Raw genomic sequence first — 27,994 nt, 5'->3', positions numbered from 1 at the left:
ACTACATAGATAATAAAATAATTAGCCCTAAATGTCTTTGTGCTTTCACTCATGTAGTTAAATACTGGAAAAGTATATTCAGCTCTGGCTTCCTTGCTTCTTTCAGAGAATATTTATTAAAATATCTTAGAACAGTAAGGGCATTGCAGGAGGAAAAGCATGTAACCAGTGGGTTATTTATATTTTGCTGCAAAGAAATAAAGCTAAGGCTTATGCAGTATTTTGCAGCTTTCTTTAAGGTAAATTGAAACACACCCATTTCACTTTATTTAGTATTCACTTAGTGGTTTTTGCTCAGCGGGGTGTGTGGTTAGAAACAGGTATACAAACGGAAATGAAAATGAGTCTCAAAGTTTTAAAACAAACAGCTGGAGGCTCAAGAGAATGCTGCAGAGGCATTCAGAGACACTCCTGCAACACAGTCAGAAAAGCCCTCTTATTGGCTCCGCCATTTGCACAAAGAGAGTTAACCATAACTTGTTACTTCCTTACACACAGCTATGTTTAGCAGGTTAGCTCTTCAAAAAGAAGTGACCTAGTGGTCAGAGATGCTAAACACCCAGTGACAGTTCTGAAACCAAAACTGAGCTGGAGTCTCTTCTCACCTAAAGCCCCTTTTACCCAGTGTATTACTCCATGGATTTTTTTGAATTACAATTTTGTGAAATACGAATGAAAGGGGAACCAGACTCACTATTTTTATTTTTAGTAACATTTGCTGCATCATGGTGTATGCACTTGAAAAGTGCTTCCTTTTAAAATTGGGCAGGAAGATGACATTAAATATTTGATACTGCATGTGTTTGTAAAATTGTGGACTGCTACAGTTCCATACAGGTTTGCTGTTCAGTGCTGAACCGTACTGGGAACCATAAGATGTTTTGCTGCATAGTGTTTGTTTCATTTTTTAAACCATCACTAATACAATGTTTTTCTTTGTGGAGGTGAGCCTTTTAGCTGGGTAAGAGAATGGATAACACAAAACTTAGTACTGCTTTAATGTGTGCAAAATAATTGCATGTTGTTGTAATGAATTTTATCTCTGTTGTGAGATAATTAGGTTTGTATCTTGTGAAGCATAAATATGCTTTTATTATGCAAGAAAATACCATAAGTGTATTGACCTGATCTCTAATAGTAGGCAGAACATACTGGCTTTCTCTGCATTTTTGTAAAATGGAAAAGATGCCTTCTAGAGGACAGAAATTCAGTCTGGAACCTGGTACCCAGTGGTACCTGTATTACGTCATGGTAGAGGATTTTGGAATGCACACAGAGGAGAAACTGCTAGGAGAAAGAGTTATTTTCTGTCTTTGTCAGCTGGAGATGATCTATATTGAGCACTTCTGAAAAGCTGGTGATTTAATTACAGCTGTATATACTTAATACTATGTGTGCACATAACCATTTGGCTTCCAAGTTAAGCATATATTGAACTGCTTTTCTGATTAAACAAGAGCTGTTGGATGGAGGCTCTGGCAGAACACCAAGTTTTGTAAAATGGATGGAAATTGATACAGGCCTCTCTGTGCAGGCCTGAAACAATTTTACTCTTCCTGAAGACACTGTAGAAGTAAAAATGCCAAATACTAAGGGCCTTAATAAATATTGATTCCTGATGTCGCAGCCTTCCTCTGCAAATTTCTCATTTCTCTGACTGATAACTTTTGCTGTTTTGCCCTTAGTGCACCTGCTGTAATACCTAGGCAGTTTATATCTCAGAAGGATTCTTTAGGCAATGAATGAAATTATGTGAGAACACAAACAAGGAATGCGTAAACTTCAGTTCATGCTCAGTTCATCAAACTGAGAACTTGTGGTGTAAATCAAAAGGCAGCTCAAGAACTTTTAGTTACTTGGGGTCTATACTCTCTCATTTATGGGGCTGTAGGACAGGCAGACTTTCCCCTTGCCCGTATCACTGTAGGTAGAATTGCTCCTTACAATTTAAGTGTAACTACAGAAGGTAGATTCAGAAAATTGTGTCTCATGTTCAGTGTTGAACATCACCAGATGCATAAAGTTCTCATTCTGGGCTTAATAATGCTGAGTGGATTGCTGCATGTTCACATGGGGTCTGCCATAATCTACTGATGAGGACTTTTGTGCTTCTCTTGCCTGAAAGTCTGGCTGTAGTAAGATACTTCAAGACTTTTTGTTGTATTACTACACCAGGTATATGATAACCAGCACATCCTCTGCTTTCAGAGCTTCAGTCAGCTAAAACAGTAACTTTACTTGTAAACTACAGATCTAGGGCATTCTGAGTCACCTTCCTACCAAACTACATCTATTTTGTATGAAATAGAGAGAGCCTGTCTGCCAGCCTGAACTAAATTTGATGGAAAGATAGGAATCTCAGAGAATTGCTTGTATAGAAGAGACATCCAGATTGGTGCCCACATTGGTGTAGGGGCAGCTGTGTGAGCCCAGCATTGGTTTGATTTGATGTCTGACCAGTCTGCCTGGATTCAACTACAGCAGAGGCATGAGTGAGGAGTTACGGCATTGTTGTGTGGAAGAGAAGGAACAGACTTTCAGGGAGAGTATAGTGATAGAGGGATTAATAGGACCATTGTGGAATGAAGATCAGAGAAGACAGATCTAGAGGAAATCGGGCTTTATTTGTGCTACTAAAGATCCAATGTATTGTTCCAAAGGAAAGTCCTGGGCCCTAGGTACTCTCTTCACATTTGGTACCTTCCTGTAGAAGGGCATGGAAGCTCTTGCTCAGTGACTAACATGGATTATATTGTTTTGCAAGTGGGTTAAGTTTAATGTTCCTTTTTGGGCTTGTGCAATTTAAAAATGTTTTTTCTTCCCCTCTAGTAATAGATGCCATTTCACACGCTGCAAATCTGCTGTTTCACCTGCCTCTTCTATTTTGGCTTATTATGCATTGCTTCTGTATGTTGTTCCTGTTATTTCTATTTTACATGATAACTACATTTATCCTCATAGAGGACAATGTATTTAAAATTATTCAAAAAGGTAAATTTTCTTTTGTGTTTGAAAGGGTGTCTAATTCCATTTCAAGCTGCCTAGGTTCTCTCATGGCAGGCTACAGAAAACCATCTTCTGTTAATATTTACAAACACTTTCACTGCTGTTTGTTACAGAAATGGAAACTTTTAAAATGTTTTGCTACATTTGATGTCCTTGATTTTTTTTCTGAATATGGGAAAAAAAAACCCCACAAGACCCAGAAGATAGATGTAGTCTAAAAACATTATTCAAGTAAAATTCTTATAATGCATAATTCAAGGAAATGTGTTGAGATGTTTAGGTCCACCACTGGGAGTATGCATAGGTTAACCTCTGGGCTTCTGCATATGTTATGTCTCGTTCCATGCACATTTACGTATAGGTCCTAACCTGTCCATGTACTTTAGTGTTATGTATGTCAGCTGTAAAAAAAAGCCTCACAAACACTTAAGAATATTGCCATTCTGTTTGATGAATTCAGTCTTGTCACTGACTGACTGGTATGGATCAGTAACTGAATTCTTTTGCTCTGCAATTCATTAATTTGTTGCAAAGTTTATATCATCTGCCTAAAGCTAAGTATTTAAGTGCATTGCTGGGCTGTGATCATTATGTATAATTATCTAGATATTTTGAGTGCTGCTTTTTTTTTTTTTTTTTTTTTTTTAATGTTCTTCCAAATCCTGGTAGTGAAATACAGTTGTTATATAGTTCTCATCAGAAAAAATGATGCACTTCCTAAGTTAGTAAATTACTGCTAGCTTTGAAATAGTGTAGGTAAACAAGCCTGATTAGAATTAGTATTCTGAAAAGGCCTCTTGCAAGTTGTTTACCACGTTATATCAAGATTTCAATATGAATATTCTTTTTTTTTTTAAATTATTTTTTCAGATTTAGAAGGAAATGCATATCAAAACAACCAGCTGCTAAAGATAATTCTGGCCATGCATCAGTTCATCATCTCCTCTGCAGACATGCTTCAGAAACTCATTGATCTATATCCTTTGTAATACTTACCTGCTGTTAAGGTAATATTAGATAACTTGACAACTTTGTAATGGGTAAGTAGAAGATATTTAATCTATGGGTGTATTATTGTTCCACTGATTAAACAATATACTTGTTTTTTTACAGTTTTTGGTTGTATAGTGTGTTTTTATTTGGTTTAGAGTTGGGGTTTTTTGTTTGTCTGTTTGGTTTAGTTTACCATCCACAGACAAAAAGATGAAATTCCAATTCAGATTTCAAGTAGGATAAATCACCCTCCATTGGCCATGGAGGGAATATCTAGCAGGTGTTAGATTAATGTAGGTACCTCAGTTAGGTCCAGGTTCACAGTACCTAAGTTTTAAATCTCTTTCTCTCTCCTGTCCATCATACAAGTAGAAGAGCAAAGAAAAAAATGTGACTTTTGAAAATGTTCTGATTGTATAATCTGGAGGTGAAAATTTTCAATAAATAATATTTCCTCACTCAGACACTCAGACTTACTATACACTGAAATATAAGATTTTCCTTCCTATTTGTTCCCATTTTGAGGTGACTGCCTGGACTTGGACATGTGTGTTTGTCTCATTAGTTTTTTCACAACAAAGCTACTAGATCATATTGGCAATATTTTAATTGTGGAATATATTATCTGATTTCTTAGATTTACAGAATGTTTACTCCTAATTAGATGAGCACAGTACAGGAAGCAGACCTGACATACTAAGAATCTCCAGCCAATTTTGATACAATTTAATTTAGATAGTCCTTTCTTCCCCAAAATTGGCACCATCATTTACAAAAGAGCTTTACTGTAGTGGTGGATTCTGATTGTCCTGCTGCTTCTCTAACCACAGTTGTTACATCAAGTGTGCTAAGATACAACTGTGGTGTAGTATTGCATTTAACTTAAACTCATACACGCTTTGATAATGGAAGAAAGTAATTGCCTGTGTGTTTCTGAGAAGTAGCATTTTCTACAGTCAGAGAAGCAATTCAAATTTATCAGATTTATATGTTATGCAAGCTTTATTTTTGACTCTGTGTATAGATCCCTCTAAAGACATTGAAAAAAAAAAGACAGTTTTGAATGGGTCAGATACTCAGGGGTCTTGTATTTTGAAAAACCTTGCAAATGTCCCGGTTTCACCATTTTCAGTACCCTAAATTATGTGAGTGATTTTAGATGGTTATGGATGATTCGTAAGCCATCCAATTTCAGATATTCAGTTCGGGGCCCTTCAAATTATTTGGGAACTTATTCAGATCTCAATAATTCTATAATCAGCCCAAGTTAAGCATTTAATCTAGGTCCTTAAATTGTGTATGGTATTTCTCCTCAGTTGCAGTACATTTAGGCTGAAGTTAATTTCAATCAGATTGTGGGAGGGTCCACAAGGTATTTTCATTAAATTATTTTTTTTAGTACTGAAAATGTGTGTGTAATCTACAGCAGAAGAATCAAGATATGCATAATACATTTTCTAAATGGATTTTCCATGTCTTCAAAAGAGATTTGCTACAATATCAAAACATGTTCTATAGAGCTAATAGACTAAAAATATGTGTGTTTCTTTGAAGTTATGACAGCAAGTCAGATGAAAACTGTTGAGAAAGGTGAGGTTAGCAAGTGAGAGATATTTCATGGTTTTTTCTCCCCATGTAAACAGCGAGTTATGTTTAAAAGAAACTAGCATCTTTTTTTGAAAAGCTCTAGTGAATTGTAATTAACTGTAAGGATTTCTTCATAAAAGCAGTAATTAATAAATTTGGTATTACTGTTTCAACTTGTAGTGAGATGTGCAAGTATGTGAGTTTTATTAGAAATCGTGAGGCATGTTGCAAAGAAACACGTGTAGAAAGCAGAATCATTTCACTAAACACTACTCACTCCTTGTGTGGCTACATCAGTATTACTCATAGTAGTCATATTTACAATAAACTGTTGCTGACAATCTTGGGATATACTTTGTATACACTTGTGTAAAACCCCAATCTGATATTATGTGCCATCAGTTGAAAGATTCCTATTGTTTACAGGTAGGGAAGTATCAAGCATGTTATATTTCATGTCATATGTGAATGGACATGGTTTTCCTTAACAGTTTTCCACCTATCTTAATGCTTTAGAAAATAAATCTTCCATGCTGTGTGTAAAGATATGCTATTTTGTAAGGTAAGAACATTCTTGCTTGGTGGCTCTTAGTCTGCAGCTATCCGTGTTCCATACATAAGAATGCTTTTGCCTATCTTAAGCTGACATTAAAAAGAGAAACAGCTACACTGCTTCAGCTTCACACAAAAACCCACATTTAAAAAAAAAAAAAAAGTAAAGTTTGATATCTAGTTTAGAGAAAACAGAAGAGAGGAAAAAAGATGCAACTCTGATAATAGATTAGTATATGATATCTTATTTTTTACACAAAATGGGAAATAAGTAGTAATAGGAAAGTAAAATTTGTTTTAAATGGTGATGATTTTATTATCTCAAAGCAGATTATTGGTTAGGTCAGAATGTTTTGGTATTGTATATGATCTGGGAACATTTCTGCTTCTAGGCAAATTCATACACACATGCATCCATAAGAATGTGCATTTCCATTTTTCCAACAAACACAGATTTTTACATGCAGGGGCGTATTGGTCTGGCTGGGATGGAGTTAACTTTCTTCACAGCAGCCCCAGTGATGTTGTGCTTTGCATGGGAGAGTAAAACACAGCAACATTTTAGCTGTTGCTGAACAGTGGTTGCAGAGTGTCAAGACTTTGTTTCTTACTCTGCCCCTCCAGAGTGTGGGCTGGGGATGAGCTTGAGATTGGGACGGGACATAGCTGGGCTAGCTGACACGGATTGACCAAAGGGGTATTCCACGCCACACAGCACTGTGCTCAGCAATGAAAACTTGGGGGGGTAGTCGTTTCAGTGTCGCTGTTGCTCAGATACTGGCTGGGCATCTTGTAGGAGATGGTGAGTGATTGCCTTTGAATCACTGGTTTGTTTGGTTGCATTTTTTTCTTTCATTCAGTTATTAAACAGTCTTTATCTTGACCCACATATTTTTCCAGCTTTTGCCCTTCCTATTCCCTCCCTCTTGTTGCTGTAGGGGGAAGGATGCAGCAAGCACCTGAGTGGGTACTTAGTTGCTGGCCAAGGTCAACCCACCACAATGGGTGACATGTTACATACAGGAATTGAAATATAAAATATATGACTGAGACAATTTAAATGCCCAGCATAGAGAAGTGTAGTTCTCTGTAGATATTTTGTGCATGTGAGACTGAATCACCTGTAAACTATTAAATATATTTAATTTGTACATTTTTCTTCAGTTAATAGATAAAATTCTGACTAGCGTGGTACATTTTTTCTGATGGCCAGACCAATTAATTTCAAGTTTTAAAGGAATATGTAAAATTATTTATAAGTTCACGAAGAAAAAATCAGCATGCATATTATCTAGATTTACTATGAAACTAGAAATTTTAATATTGAATTTATTGCAAACCTATGTGTAGTATAGTTTTGTATAGCATTAAGCCTGGTAGTTGCTAATTTGTTTTTCATTTCAAAATTTTGATTTTTGATAAAATCAAGGTAGCCTAGCAAATGCATCTAAAAGTGATTTATCACCTGAAGTTGGTCAGGAATAAATACAACTCATAAACAGGAGCAAAACTGTCTCAATTTCAGCCTTATTGATGTTAGAGCAAAACCTTTATTTTTGTGTTTCTGTATTTTCAATGTGCAATAGGTACTGGATTACAGAATTCTGGGTTATGTTCAAAATGGACTCTAAACTATCAACAACTATGGAGGAATTTCAAGAACTGGTTAAAGCTAATGGTGAAGAGTTACACTCTCGTCTAATTGACACATCTCAAATGTGAGTGCTGAAGTCTCAATATGATTAGACTCTGAATTTTGCTCTGAAGTTTTCTTTTTGCTCTGAATTTCTTTTATTCAATTGTAATGTCTCTCCAGTATATCAGGATAATGGTCCTATAGTGGGTTAATTTTAATAAGTCATATGTTATCTATCCCTAGAAGACTCTATACATCATTATTCATTAAATAAATCCTACAGCTATACAGCACATAAGTTTGGTTTTTTTTCCTTGGGAAGAGAACCTTGTTATATGAGAGGAAGATAGTTCTTTGGAACTGTATAACTGTCAATTCATACTTTGGTTGGAAATGCACAGGCAAAACAGAGCAGAATTTAGCATACATTTTATATCTGGTTAGAAATGAGGATATTTAGTTTTTCAAATCCAACTGAATTTCATTACTTAATGGTCAGTTAGCATAGGGAGAACATACTCAGAGGCTGGTCAAGGAAATCCGTAAGAATTCTTAAAAGAAGGAGCACTGAACATGTTCAATGAAGACAAATTTATGGATAGAATTCTGGAAGTGCAATATATAATCTCATGCTGTTCAGTAATATAGTTGTATTGCATTTATATGCTACATCTATATAATAAAGACTTACAATAATGTTTTGTTATGTAATCATTAATGACTGAAAGGAGCTTACTGTTTAGAAATTCAAATATTTCATTTTTTATTGCAGTAAGGCATGAAAACAATGTTACTTTTGTATTGGGGAGAGAGGAAACGTTTGCTCTTCAAAAAATAACCCAGGGTAATTCTGTTTTAAAATTTGTTTAAAAGAAATTCTAGGGATTGGTCTAGAAAGCTGACACAGCGTGTGAAGGCCAACACCAGTAAGAAACGGAAAGTCTCACTTCTTTTTGATCACCTTGAGCCAGAAGAGCTGTCAGACCACCTTACCTATCTTGAGTTTAAGTCTTTCAGAAGAATATCAGTAAGTGATGTTTATTTGTTTGTTTGTTTGAAACAAGGATTGGAAAGACAGAAAAGATCACAGAATCATCTAGGCTGGAAAAGACCTTGAAGATCATCTAGTCCAACCATTAACCTAACACTGACAGTTCCCAAGTACACCATATCCCTCAGTGCTATGTCGACCCGACTCTTAAACACCTCCAGGGATGGGGACTCCACCACCTCCCTGGGCAGCCCATTCCAATGCCCAACAACCCGTTCTGTAAAGAAATGCTTCCTAATATCCAGTCTAAACCTTCCCTAGTGCAACTTGAGGCCATTCTCTCTTGTCCTATCACTTGTTACTTGGTTCAAGAGGCTCATCCCCAGCTCTCTGCACCCTCCTTTCAGGGAGCTGTAGAGGGCGATGAGGTCTCCCCTCAGCCTCCTCTTCTCCAGACTAAACACCCCCAGTTCCCTCAACCGCTCCCCGTACAACCTGTGCTCCAGACCCTGCACCAGCTCCGTTGCCCTTCTCTGGACATGCTCAAGTCATTCCATGTCCTTTTTGTAGTGAGGGGCCCAAAACTGAACACAGGAATCGAGGGGTGGCCTCACCAGTGCCGAGTACAGGGGTCAGATCCCTTCCCTGTCCCTGCTGGCCACGCTATTGCTGACACAAGCCAGGATGCCATTGGCCTTCTTGGCCCCCTGTGCACACTGCTGGCTCCTGTTCAGCCGGCTGTCAATCACCCCCCAGGTCCCTCTCTGACTGGCAGCTCTCCAGCCACTCCTCCCCAAGCCTGTAGCGCTGCTGGGGGTTGTTGTGGCCCAAGGGCAGCCCCGGGCATTTGACCTTATGGAAACTCCTCCAGTTGGGCTCAGCCCATGGCTCCAGCCTGTCCAGGTCTCTCTGCAGAACCTCCCTACCCTCGAGCAGATCAACACTCCCACCCAACTGGGTGTCATCTGCAAACTGACTGAGGGGGCACTTGATGGGAAAGGGGTTGTATTACAAGAGCAGCCCTGCAGTGCAAGCTGTTGAACAAGCTGAGTTTGTGCCCAGACTCTTTGTTTTACTAGTGTTGACGGTGGGCAGTTATACTTATTCTGAGTTCATACCCTTTTGCTGCAGTCATTTGAGCGAGGGAGGGTGAACCTTTTAAGCAACTGCGGGACAGATTCAGGGCAAGGTCAGTTGGAAGGAAGAGGAGTAAAACATTTGATCTGCTTCTAAATAATCTCTTTTTGTTAGAACAAATGGTGTCATTTGGCGTAGGAACAAGCAACCTTCTTTGATTCAAATCTGTAATCAGGATGAAATGGGATGAAGGCAACTTGGAATATTCTCCTAGAATGCTAAACTCCTGTGGCTGCAGGAAACAGAGCAGCATTCTTGTGCAGTGACTAAAGGACTGTCTGTACAGAAGAGGTCCACTGGACTCTGCTGTTTTTGATTGTGCATAACAAAGCACCTGAGAAAAGGCGCTTTTTTTAATTTGAGGGGGGTTTAAAATATTTTATTAGACAAGCTTTCAAGTATACAAACAATTCTTAAGGATTTATCTCATTTATGTTTTCCCTCATTTGATATGTTTTCTCAGCTATGTTGGTAGCTGATAAGATGTTAAGTTACCTGTGTGCCTGGACTTTGCTTGCATCCTTGTGTGCTACAACAAAACTTCTATTCAAACCTGCTAAAGTTCACACATGAAAAAGAAAAGTGAGAGACCAAAATCTAAGATGATTGCAAAGTCAATGTGATGATAACAGTGAAAGCAAAGTCTTTTTTTAAGGATTTTTGTTTGGTTTTTGATTTTTAGTGAGTTTTTTTTTAAACACTACAATTTGAAGACGAAGCCTTGTAAGGAAAGGGGCTCTCAATAGGCTGTGGAAGATTTCACAGTGGTGTGTTAGTGTACTTTATTTTGAGCTGATAGTACATGACTCTTCGAGTTTTGTGTTATATTCAAAAAGCCATAGAACCAAAATTATGCACAGATTCCTGCCTGTAGGCAGTAATAATATGCAGAGCTTATATAACCCTTAACATTTTCAAGCTCTGTGCAGACAATGAAGTAGTTAACGGTTAATGAACATAACAAGTATGATTGCAGTCACCATGTGTCATAGAGTTCCAACAGTTACATACTTGTATACCTTTTATATGCAGAGTACCTGCATATGTTTTGGTATAAATTGAGTTTACCAAGACCTCAGATCAGAAAATAATGTGTAATTAATAAATAGCTATATTTATTAACTCTTGCAGAATGTGTTCATGATATGCTAAGCCACAGAATCTTTTTGTTATTCTAACATGGAAGAAAGGCTGCAAATGACCTGCTCTGTTATCAGCCACTGGAATAACTATTCATAGGTTTGGTCGTTTGAAAGTCAGAAGGGAATACTTGATCCCCTGAACATATACAGCACACAGCAAAATCTTCCATGAGACACCATTTATCTTGCAGCAAAGAAAAATATAGGGAGTGGTGTTCACAGAGTAATGACTGCAGGTATACTGGTGTTTGGCAACCATTTTAATTTATAGTTATAAAATACAGGAGGCTACACTATTTTGTAAGAATCTGGATTCTGATTTCCTGTTGAGGCTCCTCAGTTAGTCACTGCAATACTAGTCTCTTGCATTATTTAAGTACCTGAACTTCTTTATTGCATCTGCCACTAACAATCTTGTTACAGCTGACCTCTTTAATAAATTCTTGAACCAAAATTATTTTGAAACTTTAAGTAGTATGTTAGATATAAATAAGTTCAACATTTAAAAAAAAAATTTTTTTTGAAGTAGAAAGCTGCTGAGAACAAAATATAAACTAATCAAAGTGATTCATAATTGTACTGAAACTGCTATGAAGTCCATAATTATGTAGTCAGATATTGAAAAATTATCTATTTGTATAGAGTAGTTGCTTAAATTCAAGATCCAGCCAAATCTGGCTGGGATTCAAAATTCAAATAATAATTGTAAGTACATACTATGTAATCTCAGAGACAGCTCTACTTATTACTGTTAATGTTTCTTCCATTTTTAGTATATAGTTATATATTAGTTTAATAAGAGGAAAAATCCAGAGATGTCTTCTGTCATGTCTGCTTTTTAAAGTGTTAATTGTTCTAATTAAATGGATGGAAAAGAGTTAAAAAGTGGACAGAAAGTGAGAGAGGGAGAGCAAGAAACAAACAGCAGCCTGACAATCCTTTTCTTAAGGATCAGTGCCATTCAGCATGCTCCTGTGGCCTTAAGAAAATATGTGTCTATTAAAGCTATGAATGCTTTCAGTAAAATGTTAGCATTAGGGTCATAGTACAGAATTAACATATAAATCTTGCATCACATTTTCTGATGATTCAATTTTTTGTGTATTCTTGTTAATGGATAAATCAAGAGAATGGATAAACATTGCATCAACAAAAACAAATGACTGCTTCTCTTAGATCTTAATAGGAGGAATGGCTTAAAATAAATTTGTCACATACAGGTGTCTACTGAACAATTTTAGATCACTTTGGTTAAATAAGAGAATAGCACAAGCTGTATTACAAATATTAAGAAATCTGTAACACTCATTCTTAATGGTCTTAGTTTTATATTAATCTCATTGAACTTGCTTTTTATATTAGTGTAGCTTAATTCAGAAGTGTGCCCTATCTACATAAACTGAACACTTAACTTCCTTAAACTTCCTTAAACTATCAACTGAGTTACTAGATTGCACTTTAAATTCAGTTTAACCTTCCCTGTAGAAACCTAGATTCAATGAACCTATGGAGCCATTGAAGCTGGGAGGAAAGCCCCAACTCTACTCATCCTAGGGTTTATAAGAGCCAAGGCTCCTGGGATATACATGGTGCAGTGATGTGATACAAATTATGGCAAAAGATGCTTTCAGTTAATTCAAATAGTTGAAGTCATCTTATTTGAACTGAACAAAGCTTTGATAAAGGACAGATTACAGTCTTCTGGATATTTAAGGTGTAAAATATATATTGTATATTTAATTTAAAAAGCAGACCTGTATCTGCACACAGATCATGAGGTATATGAAACTCTAGATAAGTTTTCATTTATACTTTTTGTTTGTTTTCTTTAAGTTCTCAGATTATCAGAACTACATTGTGAATAGTTGTGTGAAGGAGAATCCAACAATGGAAAGATCAATTGCTCTTTGCAATGGTATCTCTCAGTGGGTGCAGCTAATGGTTCTCAGCAGACCAACACCACAGCTTCGGGCTGAAGTGTTCATCAAGTTCATTCGTGTGGCACAGGTCAGTTAGATTTTGACATGTGTGATGTTTATTTTGTCTTTTGCTGATACAGCACTTTAGCTGCTCTTCCCGTGCTACTACTGCAGGGTCAGCTAGGAGTGTTGGCACTGGTCTCCTGGTTCATACACACAGCACCCCTATTTGTGTATGCTGTGGTTTCATACCAAGTATTCAGATATTACAGTGTCATGGCACCATGACTTTCTCATAACCATTCTGAAGAAATTGTTTTCACTGAAAAATTAGATTTGCTTTTGAATCAGCTGGTGAGATTCCAAGCTGTGACTGAGTACCTTTCCAAAGCATGAACCACGGTCATGCCTTTGGCTGTAATTAGAAGCCTTTCTACCAGATACACATTACTGGATAGAAGCAGAGCTATGGTACTACAGATATTCTGTGCATGCTAATTCAACTGCAGTCATAACCAAGATAATAAGCAATGTTTCCTAGTTGTGGTAGACTATGGGAAGAGGGAGAAGTACTGAGGAAGTATTTGAAGACTTTCTGTATCTGCAGAATTAATATTTAATAACAGTAGAATAAGTACGTTACACTCAGTAAAATCACAAGTCATTACCAAAATGAGTGAAGTCAAATAGAGAACAGCACAAAACTTGTAAGACTTTAGAGGAAGACAATAGAGGAAATGTAGAAATTGAATGTGCATATTGAACGATTTGAACTTTTAAATAATAAATACTTATTTTTTTGCATGTCAACACAGAAGCTTCACCAGCTGCAGAATTTCAATACATTAATGGCAGTGATAGGAGGTCTCTGTCACAGTTCCATTTCCAGACTCAAGGAAACAAGCTCATGTGTTCCTCATGATGTAATTAAGGTTGGTATTGCTCCTTTAAGTTTTACAAATAGAATAGACTTTAACTTTTTCATTATTGCATACACAAAATTCAACCTTACTTCATTGGATAAGATGGAGAGAAAAAATAAAAGACTTCCTTTAGTTTTGGAAGGTTTTTCTTTGTCATCTCATCTCTATGACACCAGTTACTCCTACACTTCCAACCCCAGCTTTCTTGAAGATTTGTATAGCTTCTCTAAAGTTTCTCTTTAAATACTCAGATGTGACAAGCTGCATTTTTATTTATATGCAGTAGTACAGAATAGCATGCAAACGTGAAAGCAGAGAATTGGATCCTAGAACACTTGAGAACAAAACTGTTGTCAGCCATAGCAACATTGACCAGTCTGAGTCTATGAAATGCTAGCACAGAGCTCTGCACTTTGAGTTCAAAACTGAAAGGACTGGTTTTGTTCATCTGATCTTTGCTTCCTTATGGCAGATTTTATCTAGTTCAGACTTGAACAATCTTAGCCCTAATACACACACATTATAATACAGTGGAATGTTAGGAATCAGTTGTAATTTTCAATTAAATTCTTGTGAAATACAGGTGGATATATTTTTTTGCTGAGATTCCAACTACTAAAACTGCGAAGGAAAGCATATTTTTTCACAATAAAATGGCTTCTTAAGAGACTAATATGCTTTATTATTTTATTTTGTTTGGGGCCCGAAAGATTTCATATAGGTATCCAATGAACTTGTTTTGATCACAGTATGATCAGCTTGAATGAACAGTGCATGCCTGGAATAGAGACCAGAAGTATGACACACACACACCCCCGATAATGGTTGCAGCTCTCAGGATCTATAAAACCAGTTAGCAAGCTTATTTTAGAAGCATGTTGGTTTATAAATTTTGTCATTATGAGGAGTGGACTGCATATGTGTCTGTCATTCGAATAACTTTTTGCGTCAAGAAATTGTAAAACAGCGCTAATAGGAAGCAGGTAAATAAAGGCTGGTAATTCATGACTTGAGAACACACTTCAAAATCTAACTATAACAGTTCGTGAAGGTTAAAAATGAAGCAGTTAGACAGGAACTTCCACAAGAAAACATTGGTCCATTGATTTTATAATGTTAAGAGTCAGCTTTGTACCTGTATAGTTTTAAATAAGGGAAATATTTATACTGCTAGACTTAAGATTCATTTGCCTTTACAAGTCCAATATATTGTTTCCTTTTCATTTCCATGCAAAAATGTTTTCTTAAAAACACAGATGTGCTACCTTGAACTGTAGTAGGAGTTCTGGTCACACTGTAATGGGACCATAGCACAGCATAAGGTTTCTCTGCCAGGATTCCAGCAATTCCAGCTGGTCACCTGCAAGCCAGTGAAGTGCATGCCACATTTGAAGGCAAAGATGGTTGCTTTTATGAAGGTCAGAGAGCTTGTGCTGTGCTTATGCATTAACTGCTTACACATCCCCTTGATTTGAGAGATCCTATTTCTTTTCATTGACTAGATAGGGAATGTAGGAAGACCAGCATTATAGATTAGGCTATATATTAACTATCTGTAATTACTTACTATAGATAGTTAAATTAGGTGAGATGAATACCTAGATTTTATTTGAAGCCTGAAGTTTTAAAATCTGTTTCAAGAGTCATTTTGAGTAAACCCCTTAACAATAACATGAGAAATTCTTGTGCTGTATGACCAGAACAAAAACAGTAACCAAGTTTGATTTTTTTGTTTTTCTTTTTAGGTGTTTAATGAAATGACGGAACTGCTTTCATCTTACAGAAATTATGATAGTTACCGACGTGCCTATAATGAGTGCAGTAATTTTAAGATCCCAATCCTTGGGGTCCACCTGAAAGACTTGATATCACTTTATGAGGGCATGCCTGACTACTTAGAGGACAAAAAAATTAACATATACAAACTATACTCTCTGTATAACCACATAGATGAGCTGATACAACTCCAGGAAATGCCACTTCCCCTGGAGGCTAATATGGACCTTGTTCATTTGCTTACAGTAAGTAGTAAATACCTCGATTTTAGAAATAATTTTGTATATATCTTAAACAACTAATACATAATATTGTAAGATTTTTTTTAACCTTAAGGAAATGTACAATAATAGTAGAAGAGAAAAATTTAGTGATAACTGCTTTGTCTGGCAGCAAGGATAGAGGTGCCAGTTCAGCAGTATGCTTCCAATTATTTCTACAAGGGAAGGAAACGTTTATTTCTGCTTCGCTATAGTAGTATGCATTCTCTCAGTACTTTCACTAAGGACGTGCTCTGAATCCTCTGCTGATTAAGCCTAAATAGGGAGAGAGGTAGAAAGCTTCCTTAGATGCACCGTGGAGGCAAAAGATTGTATACAAAGCTTCCCTGTGTTGAACATGCAAACTTTCACGTAAAATTTTCAGTCCTTCAAGGTGTGTAGGGTTAAACATATCACATTTCTTGCCATGTTTCTTCTGGTACTAAAAAAACTGTCTGACATAAATGTTAGTCAAATATAGTTGTTTTGTGTATTACTCTTCTAGTCATATCTAGTCAGTGCCATTTTACTAACAAAATCAATACTTATGTCACAGCAATAATTTTAGCTTCTCCAAGTAAGTTAAAATACTACCTTGTATTAAAATACTAAATCTACCTTTCTTATTTCTCAGTTTTGTTTGGCCTTAACAAGTAGTCATCTTGGAAAAACTAGATTGGCTGCTTCTACTTTCTGGTTACAAGACCTATTTCAGTAAAAAGCTAATAGATAAAAATGTTTATGTGCTTCAGGTTATTTGTTCTCTCTGGGAGCACTCATGTGTGAAATTAAGCTTATATGCCTAGGGCCTGAAATAAAGCTACATCAGGTGGTGAATTTCTTCCTGCTAAATGTTTTGAATGTTTTGTCTCAAATTATTGTAAGTTGTCCCCCCCCCCCCCCCCTTTTTTTTTTTTTTTTAAATACTGTTTTCTGAAAATGGCTATTACAGATATGTAGAACTTTGGCCACAGTTTTGTGCAGCTATATATGGCAGGACATGAAATAAAGTATTTCTTTTAATTTAGAGCAGGAGTTTCTAATCTGCTAATATTCCAGGGAACATAATATTCCTGTTTGTTCCCTGATTTTTCTAACAGTCTTTCTCCTTCTGTTTCCTTTAGTCATATGCTTTCTCATTAGCAGGCAAATCAGTTTGAAGAGGTATTAGTAATTACATGCATAAGTCAATAATACATAGAAGTATGGTAACATTTGGAATTCTCTTTTTTGAGTGTCAAAAACTACTTTAAGATTTCCCCAAGAATCTAAAGTTATTCACTGTTATGACTACAACAGTAATTCTTGCAGCAGTTCACAGAAAGCTACTGCATAACTGCAATTTGAGTGAGGTTATTCATTGGATAAAATAGCATATTTTGGCTTCTTAGTTTATATACGTGACTGCCATGATCTTGACTCTGTTTAACAAGTTTTTTGGGTTTTTTTTGATTTGCCATAGATTGAGGCTTGTAACACATTTATGTGTGGCCTTTCTATTCAAGTGCATGTGTACTGTGAATATTTTCATGTAACTATTCAAAAAGTGTCATGTTACCAGTCTACAATCTCAGCTTGAAATTTATTTCCAGGCAACAGAATATTTGCTATACTATTTTCTGGGACACATGTAAAAGCAAAGATACACATTTGATAATTTTTTCAAATTAATTTATTTACATAAGTGTAATGTTTCTCAAGTTATATAACTGCTGTTGACAACTAAAGTTTCTCACTAAATATATGCAAATCCATCTTTTATCCTCATCATGTACTTCTTAGTTCAACATGTTTACAGCTGGATTGGATAAATATGACATGTTTGAACAAGAATTTTCTGAGAATTTGAGTTGATGGACAGTTTCATTGGAATGGTGCTTTGTGCTTAGTTGCTTGATGGACCACTTGGATATTATGGGAGTAACAGGTTTTATTCAGGTTACTTATTAACTGACTGCTAATTATGCCTACAGTCATTTGCTGTGCTAATGACTGTAGCTATGTCATGTTACGGATTTCCAGATAAAGGAAATAACAGTCTGGAATTTAGAAATGCACTCGTGTATTTCTAAATACACATTTGGAAATGTGCACATTTAGAAATGTGCAGCTCAAGTGCATTTTTTCTAGGTGCAACCTAAATTAAAAATTAATCCACCAAAAATACTAATGCATGCCAGGAACAAGTTTATCAAGTAGTAGTGACTATTTTGGAATTAAACTGATGTTGTGTTTGTTTTCAGCTGTCCCTTGATCTTTACTACACAGAAGATGAAATTTATGAGCTTTCATATGCACGAGAGCCACGAAGTCACCGAGCTGCTGTAAGGGCCTTTACAGATTCTTAACAAAAATATTTTTTTTATGAGTAATGTAACTTTTATCCCTTGCGCTCATTTTATTTTATGTTAAACTGAAAACTTGTTTGGTTGATAAGATAGAATATATGGAATAGTTGACACCATATCAGGTATTATAATATGAACACAAACACAAAATGAAGTTACTCGTGTAGAGACGTGACATCAGGCTCAATCCTGGTACTTGATATTGATTCTTTCAAATGAAGACTTCATATGTGATTCAAATGATGAAACCCATCAGTGTTACATTGTAGTTTTGTTACTGGTTTATAAATATGGAAAAGATGGTGAATTTATAGGGCTGTCAGTGAACTCTGACAATTTAAGGAATGGCCACTGTTTTGGACAGTTTGGGGAAGAGCTTTCTCTGAAGTACCACGTAATTATCAGAAGTATGGTGCTGAGTCCAACAGGTCATTTCTTCAGTCCTGCATCACATAGTTTATTGTTGCAAATCAAAGAAGTGTAATACTGAAAATCTTCCCATGTGGTACTAATGAAGTCCCATTCACTTAATTCTAGCCTTTGACACCTTCCAGACCACCAGTAGTTGCAGACTGGGCCTCAGGAGTAGCCCCAAAACCTGATCCAAAAACCATCAGTAAACATGTTCAGAGGATGGTAGATGTAAGTATGGTTGGCCCATTTACCTTACAAGTTGTTGCCTTAATCTCTAGGTATGAGAAAATTTAAAGAAAGGAAAAAATACTGGACACATTCGGAGCTGTGCTGAGTTTGTAGGCACTTGTCCTCAGAAACAGGTATTTCTGCCTAGCTGTAAATAGCAGCAGTAGCCCATGAGGCATGGCAGGAAATTCCTTAAACAGCTAAGGAGCCAGTGGGGAATGTGAATGATGCTTTATATAATTCCAGAATCATTCTTCCAAGGAGCCAGGGAGTCAATTTCTACCAGGGACTCCAACATCATGTCACTGGTGGAGTCTGAAAGTGGGCCTCTCAATGGCTTTGTGACTAGCAGCCATTGCTTTTTCTCTACTTCTTGGCTCACTGGCTTTACTGGAAACCATCATGTAAGCTCAGGTCACAGTTCCCAAATTGATGGGGAGAGTTAAAGTTTGTCTTTGCATCCCTGCTTCATCTATTTTCCTTCTAAACACTTCTAATCTTGCTAGGTATCCTTTGTTACACGCTGGTTTGGAATATATTTCTAAATTTGGCCTAGGTGTGCTCCTTGCCTTAGGGCCAGAGATAAACGGTGATGTCATTCCACCCATGGAAATATGTGTCTGCATGACAATTCTGTCATATAACTGATTTTCACATAACATTGATCTGATGAAATAAGCTAGGCAGCTACATTGATATGACTACAGAGATCATCACTGAGAGCACTAATTGAGAGCATTAGTACAAGTTGTATATGTAGGCCTAGACATAATGATCTTAAAGCAAAACTAAAAAAGAGCTGTCATTGTGTAGTGAAGCATTTACTCTACCCTATGTTGACTTATCTATATTTTGCTTTAAATCAAGAAATCATAATGCTTCTTTAGTCTCAAGCAGAAAAAGCAGTTAGACTGTTGCATTGTTTAATAGATACTGGGAGAAAGCAGGAGAGGAAATCTACAAATATTGTGGAGACTTTCTAAAGTGGTAATTCAGCCCATCCTCATTATCTTGCACAGTCTGTCTTCAAAAATTATGACCATGATCAAGATGGATACATTTCCCAGGAAGAATTTGAAAAGATAGCCACGAGTTTTCCATTCTCGTTTTGTGTAATGGCTAAGGACTGGTGAGTACCTTAGTTCTGCTTATCAACTTTGTACCATTTGTTTTGGGAGGGGTTTTTGTGGTTTTGTGTTTAAAATTATGATTAGGGTGGTAAAATCATCCTCTTCACTCACAAATAGAAGTGAAAACATAACTGACAAAAGCATCTTCTAATTGTGTTTTGAATTACATTTTCATGAACTTACAGCAGTGGTAACCAGGCTGATGTAGGAGGAAGAATAGATAATAGAGAAAGAAATAGGGTTTTTTGAATGATACTCGGTATACACTACTAAAGAAATTTCCTAAGATGAACTTGTCCTTCAAAAATAGAGAATTGGCAAATGTATATTTTGGTCAAATTAAGAACATTTTCCTTAACATTTTAAAGCTTGGAAAAACAAATAGTGATTATTTAGAAGTTTTCTATGAAGTAGTTTTGAGGTTATATGCAGAATTTCATGTATCCTTACAGGCTGCATTTTAAATGTCTAGATAAGCTTCTGTAGCCTTTGGGAGCAGTTGACAAGATTACTGAGATCACTGTAGTTTTTGGCCCAGAAAGCTATTGCCAGTATAAATTGTGAAGAAAGATATGTTTAATTTTCCTTATGCTTTTAAGAAAATGTTATGTCTCACAAGCAACTTTTCTTGTTTATTTTCAGGGAAGGTCTGATTAGCAGGGATGAAATAACAGCTTACTTTATGAGGGCTAGCTCAATCTATTCCAAATTAGGACTTGGCTTTGCTCACAACTTCCAAGAGACCACTTACTTAAGGCCTACTTTCTGCGACAACTGTGCTGGATTTGTAAGCTTACATTTTAGTAAATTACGTTAACGTTGTTTCAGATAATGCTTTTTTTTTAGTCTTGTAATCACTAATGTGTCATATGCAGAAATGGACCTATGTAAAATGCCAGTGAATCTACACAGAACACCAGGCTTCTGCCTGTGTACTTATTTAAGGTACCCTTTACACCCCTCCTGGCAGTACTATTGTCTGCTAAACATGGCTTCTACCTTGTGGTGTTCAGTCGTGTCACTGCAGTCTCAAGGAACCAAATCCAGAGCCTTCCACTCCATGGGGCTGTTGGAACTCATGTCCTAGTACAGACATGACATGCCCCCTGCCCATGGCACTGAAAGATTTAGTAACATTGACTATTCTACCAATCCCCAGTTTAGTGGGGATCAAACAAGGGTGCCGAGATAGAATTCTCCATCTGCTCCAGCTCTAACTTCTCTGGGGGCTGTCAGATCTACTGATTTATTCATTAGAGACTAGCTCAAGGTATTTCATTGGTGACTGAGGAACACAAATAAAATATTCTGTTTACCTTATGCTAAAGAAGTCAATAGTTGATTTTTTGGCCTTGCCATTAAAAGGGTAGAAAGCCAAGATATTCTGCAGGTGCTCAGATCTTAGAAATGAGTGGAGCTTTTAGTGGATTTTTATATCTGGAGGTATCAAATGTTCAGAGAAATACATTAATACATAGTCTTTCTGTTTGTTTGAATTTCAGCTATGGGGAGTCATTAAACAAGGATACAGATGCAAAGGTAAGGTACTTTATACTTTGCTAATTTTAGTCTATAATTGATGGTGAATGACAAACCTGATCATCCTGAGATCCACTGTTATGTCTGCGGACCTATTTAATCTGATGTCTCAGGGAGGAGAAGACTGATTCAAGGCTAGTATGACAGACAGATGGTCCAGAAGAAAGATAAAGGAACTTGTAACTGATAGCTTTAACCCTTTGCAAAATGTCACTGACTTCAGAGGGTTTGGGAACAGACCCTTCTATTCCAGTGGGTGCAATCACCAACACTAAAAACTGTGCAGCACATTCACATGTATTTTGCAGAGTTTTCTTCCTCATACAGGTATCTGCTTTCTCTGCAACTCCTACAGTCAGGATGCTGTTGTGACTGAATGTTGCTATTTAGTATTTTCACAACGAAAAGGAGCTTTAGACTTACAGAGCAAAGGGATGTCATTGGTCTGTTTATCAGATGCATGTAGTTACAGGTAATGCATGTAGAGAACACCAAAGAAGTTTTCTTGCTTCCTGGGGAGGCAACGCAGTGTGAGAGCTGAGCTTAGATGCTACAACAGAGCCACCGAATTATATAAACTTTGTTTTGTTTACAGACTGTGGAATGAACTGTCACAAGCAATGCAAAGATCTGGTTGTGATAGAGTGCAAGAGAAGACCCAAAACTTCAGTTGCAGACAGCAGCCCAACATCTGCTCTTGCTTCAAGCCTCTGCCCAGTAGGAGTCAAAGAGCAATTCCATGGTGAGAAAAAATCACATTAAAAAGATCAAAATATCTAGATAATCTTTCGTTTGCTCCTTTTTCTTTTAAAGCTGAGTTGTACAGCATTGTTTTAGGTTTTGTTAGTTAACTGCAGTGTTTTATCAACATATAAACTAGAACCAGGTGTAAGTGAGCCAATAGCAAGTAACACCATTCCAGTTTTAGTCTGCATAAGGACGGACTCCTTCTCTGGGAGATCTCTTGTCACACTACACAATGTGTGGTGCACAAATTCCACAGAAACTGAGTAAATCTTCTACCAGACTCTTATGAGAACTAGATGCCATGAACTGAACAGCTGACAGGTTCCTTTAACTCTCTCACCTTGTGACAAGTCACATTAAGTGACTACTGCACTGTTTCACAATTCTGACTCAGATTTCAATGTGTATAGAGTCAGTTTGATCATGTTTGATATGTGTGCTAGGAAAGCCAAGAGATAATTGTGTTTATTTTTTCCACTTCAGTAGCTGAATCTACAATTCCTCTTTGTCCATCCATCTTCCATTTAATCGGAAATGAAAAATCTACACCTCTGTTCTTTTCTCCTTATATCAAACCATGCAGGCCCCTAAAGGAGGAAGTATTGTCCTTGAATAAGACCTCAGGCTACTTTTATCTTTCTTTTGAATTTGATGCTCCAACTCTCTCCATACTCTCTTTGAATTTCTCTCCTGGTCTCTGCCTGTATCTAATATTCTTCAAATCTACTTCTTGCCACTTTGATATCAATCTTTCATGTTGTATTTAAGATTCATATTGGTGGATTCCATCTCAGGCTTCTTATTAGCACTTACGAGGAGCACAATGAAGCCAGTTTCTCTTGATAACTGACCATGTACATCTCTGTGGCTGCAGCACTGCATAATAACCACCTTGTGGGATGTCACACTTACAGAGAGATTGAACTGTTGTGTGTTGCCCCATCATCACCCAGTCTGCCAGAATGTGGTACCTCTCAGTGCTACAATTTGTTGAAGAATGAGAATTCAGGTCTGGCTGAAGGTGTAAGTCTCATCTGTTCATCCAAATCCTCATTTAATTCTTCAGAGCCTGCAGCACCTACTGGACTGACTTTGTGCTTTCCCTGCACCTGTTTGAACATGCAGTCTCATTTTGTTTTCTTCCCAGCAGAAATTACTGTATGTGAAATGGGTCGGTTTTGTTTTATCCTTTAATCTCATCTTTTGCCACTGCTTCTACCATTGTGTGGTTCCTTTCCCTGCTTAGTTTTCACTTTTAACTGCAAAAGTGTTTTAGGATGACCTATACAAAAGCAATGTAAAATTTAAAATGTCATTATTTCACCTTTATAAAGTGGATAAGTTGTATCTTAAAGCTGCAACTTGTGATAACACTGAACTAACACCCAGGTTTAATCTTCCAGTCCAGTCACTGGTCTATAAAAAAACTCTTAGCCATCTTGAAGTTTTTCTCTAGCTGACCTTGATGGTACACCTGTTTTCCTCTTACTGATCCATATTTATGTTACTGAGACAGGGCAAAGAGTTGTTCCAGGAAAAACAACATTGATAAATTTCCAGTGACAACTATTTTGGAGAGCAATAAATGTAAAATCAATAAAGAACAAATGTTGGTTTATTCATTAAAATAATGTTTAATTACCGTGCCTTCTGTTTCTCCTTTCCTGGGATATGATCTTGACCTAATTTACCATATATATATTTTACAGGACAAGAAGAAGGACCATTCACATTTCCTAATGGAGAAGTAGTGGAACACAGTGAAGACAGCAAGGACCGAACCATTATGCTCATGGGTTCCTCAGCTCAGAAAATCTCAGTGAGACTGAAACCAGCTGTGGTTCATAAAGGTACACAGACTGATCCTGCACTGCTGGCTGGTGATGTATCTCGTAGGCAGACAGAGAAGAAAGAACACAGGATGCCAGAAAATCTTTATCTTCAGGCAGCTCCATCATCCCCATGTCCAAGCCCAATTCTAGGCCGCAAAAAGGCCTATGTTAAATGGGAAAACAAGGACTCCAGCCATAAAGTGAAGGAGGAGCATCACAGCTGTAAACCCTCATACCAGGAACTTGAGCAGGTACATACATGATGAAGCAAATTCTGCTTTACACAACAGTACCGTAAAGTGGCTGTGGGGGAGTGGCTGGGTGGGAAGTTGTCACTCCAGTGCAATTACGGCAGATGATAAAGGTTTAAAGATCCGGCTGGAACAGGCACATAAAACAACTGAATCTCTCAAACTGCCAGAACAATCCATGAGTGGCATCATAAATTCTTAGCCACTTTAACTCCAGCAATGCTTCACTTCAAGTATAAATTTCAGTACTTTAGTATAGGGCTTATGGAATGAATTTTGAAGCCCTCATTATGATTACACTGAACACTGTCCGTCTTAAAAGTGACAGGCAAGAATGTGAACATAATCCAGTCGCTTAGAACAGGCTGTTACTCCATAAAACGAGTAACATAGTCCAGAATTTCTTCCTAGTTTTGGTGGCTTCTGCTCCCTTAAGTGACATGATATATGGGGCGGGGAGATTGGGGAGCTTTGCTTTTGTCCAACTGACAGTGAATCCCTTCTTTTTTTTGATAACTAAGTCACCAAGAAATTTCGCTGTGTGAACAAGACGTGATGCCTCTTGCTAGATTTCACCTGCATCAGCCCAGTTGTGGCTCACTTTACAAGTGTTCTGACAAGGTAGCTATTCATAAGACTGTCACCTCAGATTTGGCCCAAATTCAGGTTTGTAGAAACACCACCTTTTCAGACAGATTATCACAATATCAGCAATGTGACTAATGGATCCAGATATGGTTATGAGGAACAAAGGTGAACTTATTTTCAGACTTTACTCATTACTGTCACTATTCTGAGATGGACCAGCATGGAAACAGTCCCACAACAGGACCACAGCCTGATCTTTGAATGATCCGTATAACTTTGCTTTGAGAAACTGAGCTCATCTTTCATGAAAGATGATTCATTTATTAAAAGAGAGATCAAGACAATTAGGAAGAATTTTGCAGTACAGACCACTTCTCTTTCAGTCAACATTATGTTCAATATAGACAAGGATGTGAAGTGTGGATGCACTTGTAAGAATGTTCCATTCATGCGAGTCCCACAATTTACACTTGTCCTTGCTCTGTCAGCAGATCCTGACCTCAATTACTGAACAGCAACAGAACACAAATGAATGTCTTAGATTATTGTGCATCAGTTTCTGCATTAGTAGAGCAGTGGAGTGTGAGCTGTGTTCCTGTTTCCCCTGCTGTTCTGAGGGGAGCAGTGAAGGGTGGGTAAATGCAGGTTGTGGACATGACTGTCAGATACAAGCTGCTGTAAAGTTTTAGGAGTCTACACAAAGGACAGAACAGCAACTATGGAAACAGTCAAATACGTTATTGGTTCTGTTCCACTGATAAGAGCTACACCAACTTAACATTTATGCCAGTCCACCTAAACATACACCCAGACTGTCCTAAACCAAATTCAAACTAAAATACAGTTCTCTATTTTTTTGTTTAGGAAAGAAATATTCTAAAGGCAGACAATGAAGGTTTAAAGATCCAACTGGACCAGGCACATAAAACAATTGAATCTCTCACAATCCAGAGAAGAAACCATGTTGTTGACAACCTACAACACAGAGACTGCTCCTAGAATGTAAGACTGAAGGAGGGGTTGTGATAAAGCTGCTTTACCAAGTGAACTGGAGAGACAGTCTGAAGGATGTTAACAGAAATACTCTCTTTACTCAACACATTTCCATATTAAACATACACTCCTGATTTTATAACTCCATTCCTTTGACTTTTTAAGGTAATTTAGCATTATCTGTGCAATGAAAATAGTATCTTCTGGGTTTGCTTTTAAAAGGAGTGGCATTGTTAATGAAGTTTCTGTGCATGATTAAGACCATGTGGATTCCCCAGTGACTTGGCTGCCAGCAGCACACCTTATTCTACAAGTAGCTATTCACAACTGTTTCACTTCAGATTTGGCCTAAATTCAGGTTTGTAGAAACAAATGTTCAATAAATCTGAGTATTTAAGTAAAAAAAATATTCCACTAAGAGAAACAGTTCCTTCTCATTGTGACTGAAACCAGTGAAAATCATGAACTGCCATCTTTATTTCCAAAGTTTAACAAGAATATTAAAATAAGTAGTTAAGATAGTGATAATTGATTATTTGATTCTTACTTTAAGATAAACTGACAATTTTTGTAAACCTCTTTCAGAGCTTTAGAAGTCCTGCTGCTCAAATGCCTACCTTTGTTAAAGTAAAATAGATGAGACTATAGAGTTTACACTGAATACTGCTTCCATTCTTGTGTTCCATGCCACAGCTTGGAACACTTAGCCCTACTTACCTGGCTTAACGGGTAACTTGTCCACATACAGTAGATATGGGACAAGGTTCAACTCTGACTCTCATGTCAGAGTGGACATCGTTGATTAGAACCTCAAGGGCCATATGAGGGAAACTGTACAGTAATCCCAGTGTAACAGTTACTGTATTCTAGAGCTCCGAACATCTTCTGGTTCTAAGCAAGTTTTCTCCATTTCTCTCTCCTCTATTTCACATGCACTTTAGGTAAAGAATCAAGATTGAGTGTGCTCTTCCATGTGTAAATTCTGTATAGTAAAAGGTGCTAGGGAGGTAACTCAGTTTTCTTAAAGCTACAAAGTGTACATATTCTTAAGAGACAACAAAACAGTCTATCGTTACCAATAAATCTACTTGCTTGCATCTATCAAACAGGGATTTCTCATCACACATTTAAACATCAGAATCTTATGACTTTGTAGATAGTCTACTTAATGCTCAAAACTTGTAAGTTACAAGTCCTTTGTAGATTGAAATTTAGTCAACCTATTACAATAGCATGTGTGCTTTGTGTTCAAAGTGGTATAAATGTACATTCCATCCACGATTTAGTTGTTATCTATGAACGCTTTATTTATAAAAAAAAATCTGTTTGAAACTACTCGTCAGTTTAGCGATTGTAAATTCTTGTTTTGAACCTGGATTGTGCTTGCATCTCCATGTATAAGTAAAAACAAATGGAGGGAAATAGTAGTAGTAGTAGATTTTCTGTTACCTTATTGTAAATAACTAAAATGCATAGGACAAAAAACAGCAGCTGTGAAGATTGTGCAGGTTTTTTTTCCACATACACTAAACCTGAATTTATTAACAATTAACATGGAATTGCACTTTGATCCATGAAGCAGTCAGAATGGCATTTAGGTCATGTCTGCAAACTTGCTTTGCTCATTTTCTGTAAGCTTCTTGATTTTGTCCTCTATTCAGGGAACTAGAGCAAGGCATATTTCTAATAGGCATTTAACATACAAAAGTCTGTTTCTGAAACAGTTAAAATAAACAAGATAAAATTTGAATGTATTTTCACAAATTCCAAAAATACCCCAAAAGAGCAGCTAAGACTCATATCTTGTTGCACAGCTGTGATAACTGCTCACTTGTGGCTTAAACTCTGGATTCTAATAGAATTTGTGTGCATGCATATATTTTGTCTAGGCTGGGAGGTGGAGATCATGAACAAGCTTTTATTTAAAAAGAAAATTCTTTAACATCAGCAGCTGGCCCAAAGGCCACTGTGTTCCTAGGTTGAGTACTCAATACTAAAAATT

The 27,994-nt window shown here is 37.0% G+C and overlaps 1 protein-coding gene across 2 annotated transcripts in view; it reads left to right on the top strand.

The window, feature by feature from the left end:
* Nucleotides 1-27,077, top strand: part of RASGRP1 (RAS guanyl releasing protein 1) — a 39,509-nt gene extending 12,432 nt beyond the window's left edge. Inside the window, exons 2-16 of one of the 2 annotated variants that reach the window (XM_026849482.1) lie at nucleotides 3,877-3,982; nucleotides 6,086-6,148; nucleotides 7,725-7,856; nucleotides 8,648-8,801; nucleotides 12,878-13,051; nucleotides 13,779-13,895; nucleotides 15,632-15,907; nucleotides 18,166-18,246; nucleotides 18,808-18,912; nucleotides 19,932-20,041; nucleotides 20,685-20,829; nucleotides 21,545-21,581; nucleotides 22,177-22,323; nucleotides 24,038-24,178; nucleotides 25,864-27,077. In XM_026849482.1, coding sequence (XP_026705283.1) covers nucleotides 3,877-3,982; nucleotides 6,086-6,148; nucleotides 7,725-7,856; nucleotides 8,648-8,801; nucleotides 12,878-13,051; nucleotides 13,779-13,895; nucleotides 15,632-15,907; nucleotides 18,166-18,246; nucleotides 18,808-18,912; nucleotides 19,932-20,041; nucleotides 20,685-20,829; nucleotides 21,545-21,581; nucleotides 22,177-22,323; nucleotides 24,038-24,178; nucleotides 25,864-25,892 — 1,817 coding nt within the window. In that variant the 3' untranslated portion in view covers nucleotides 25,893-27,077. Of the gene's footprint in view, nucleotides 1-3,876; nucleotides 3,983-6,085; nucleotides 6,149-7,724; nucleotides 7,857-8,647; nucleotides 8,802-12,877; nucleotides 13,052-13,778; nucleotides 13,896-15,631; nucleotides 15,908-18,165; nucleotides 18,247-18,807; nucleotides 18,913-19,931; nucleotides 20,042-20,684; nucleotides 20,830-21,544; nucleotides 21,582-22,176; nucleotides 22,324-24,037; nucleotides 24,412-25,863 lie in introns of both variants that reach the window. The other variant, XM_026849481.1, reaches the window with a different exon arrangement.
* Nucleotides 27,078-27,994: the final 917 nt, after the last annotated feature.

The sequence above is a fragment of the Athene cunicularia genome (assembly GCF_003259725.1).
Source record: "Athene cunicularia isolate RWA chromosome 5 unlocalized genomic scaffold, athCun1 chr5_part1, whole genome shotgun sequence".
NCBI classification, from domain to species: Eukaryota; Metazoa; Chordata; class Aves; order Strigiformes; family Strigidae; genus Athene; species Athene cunicularia.
This window is presented reverse-complemented; position numbering and strand designations above follow the sequence as displayed.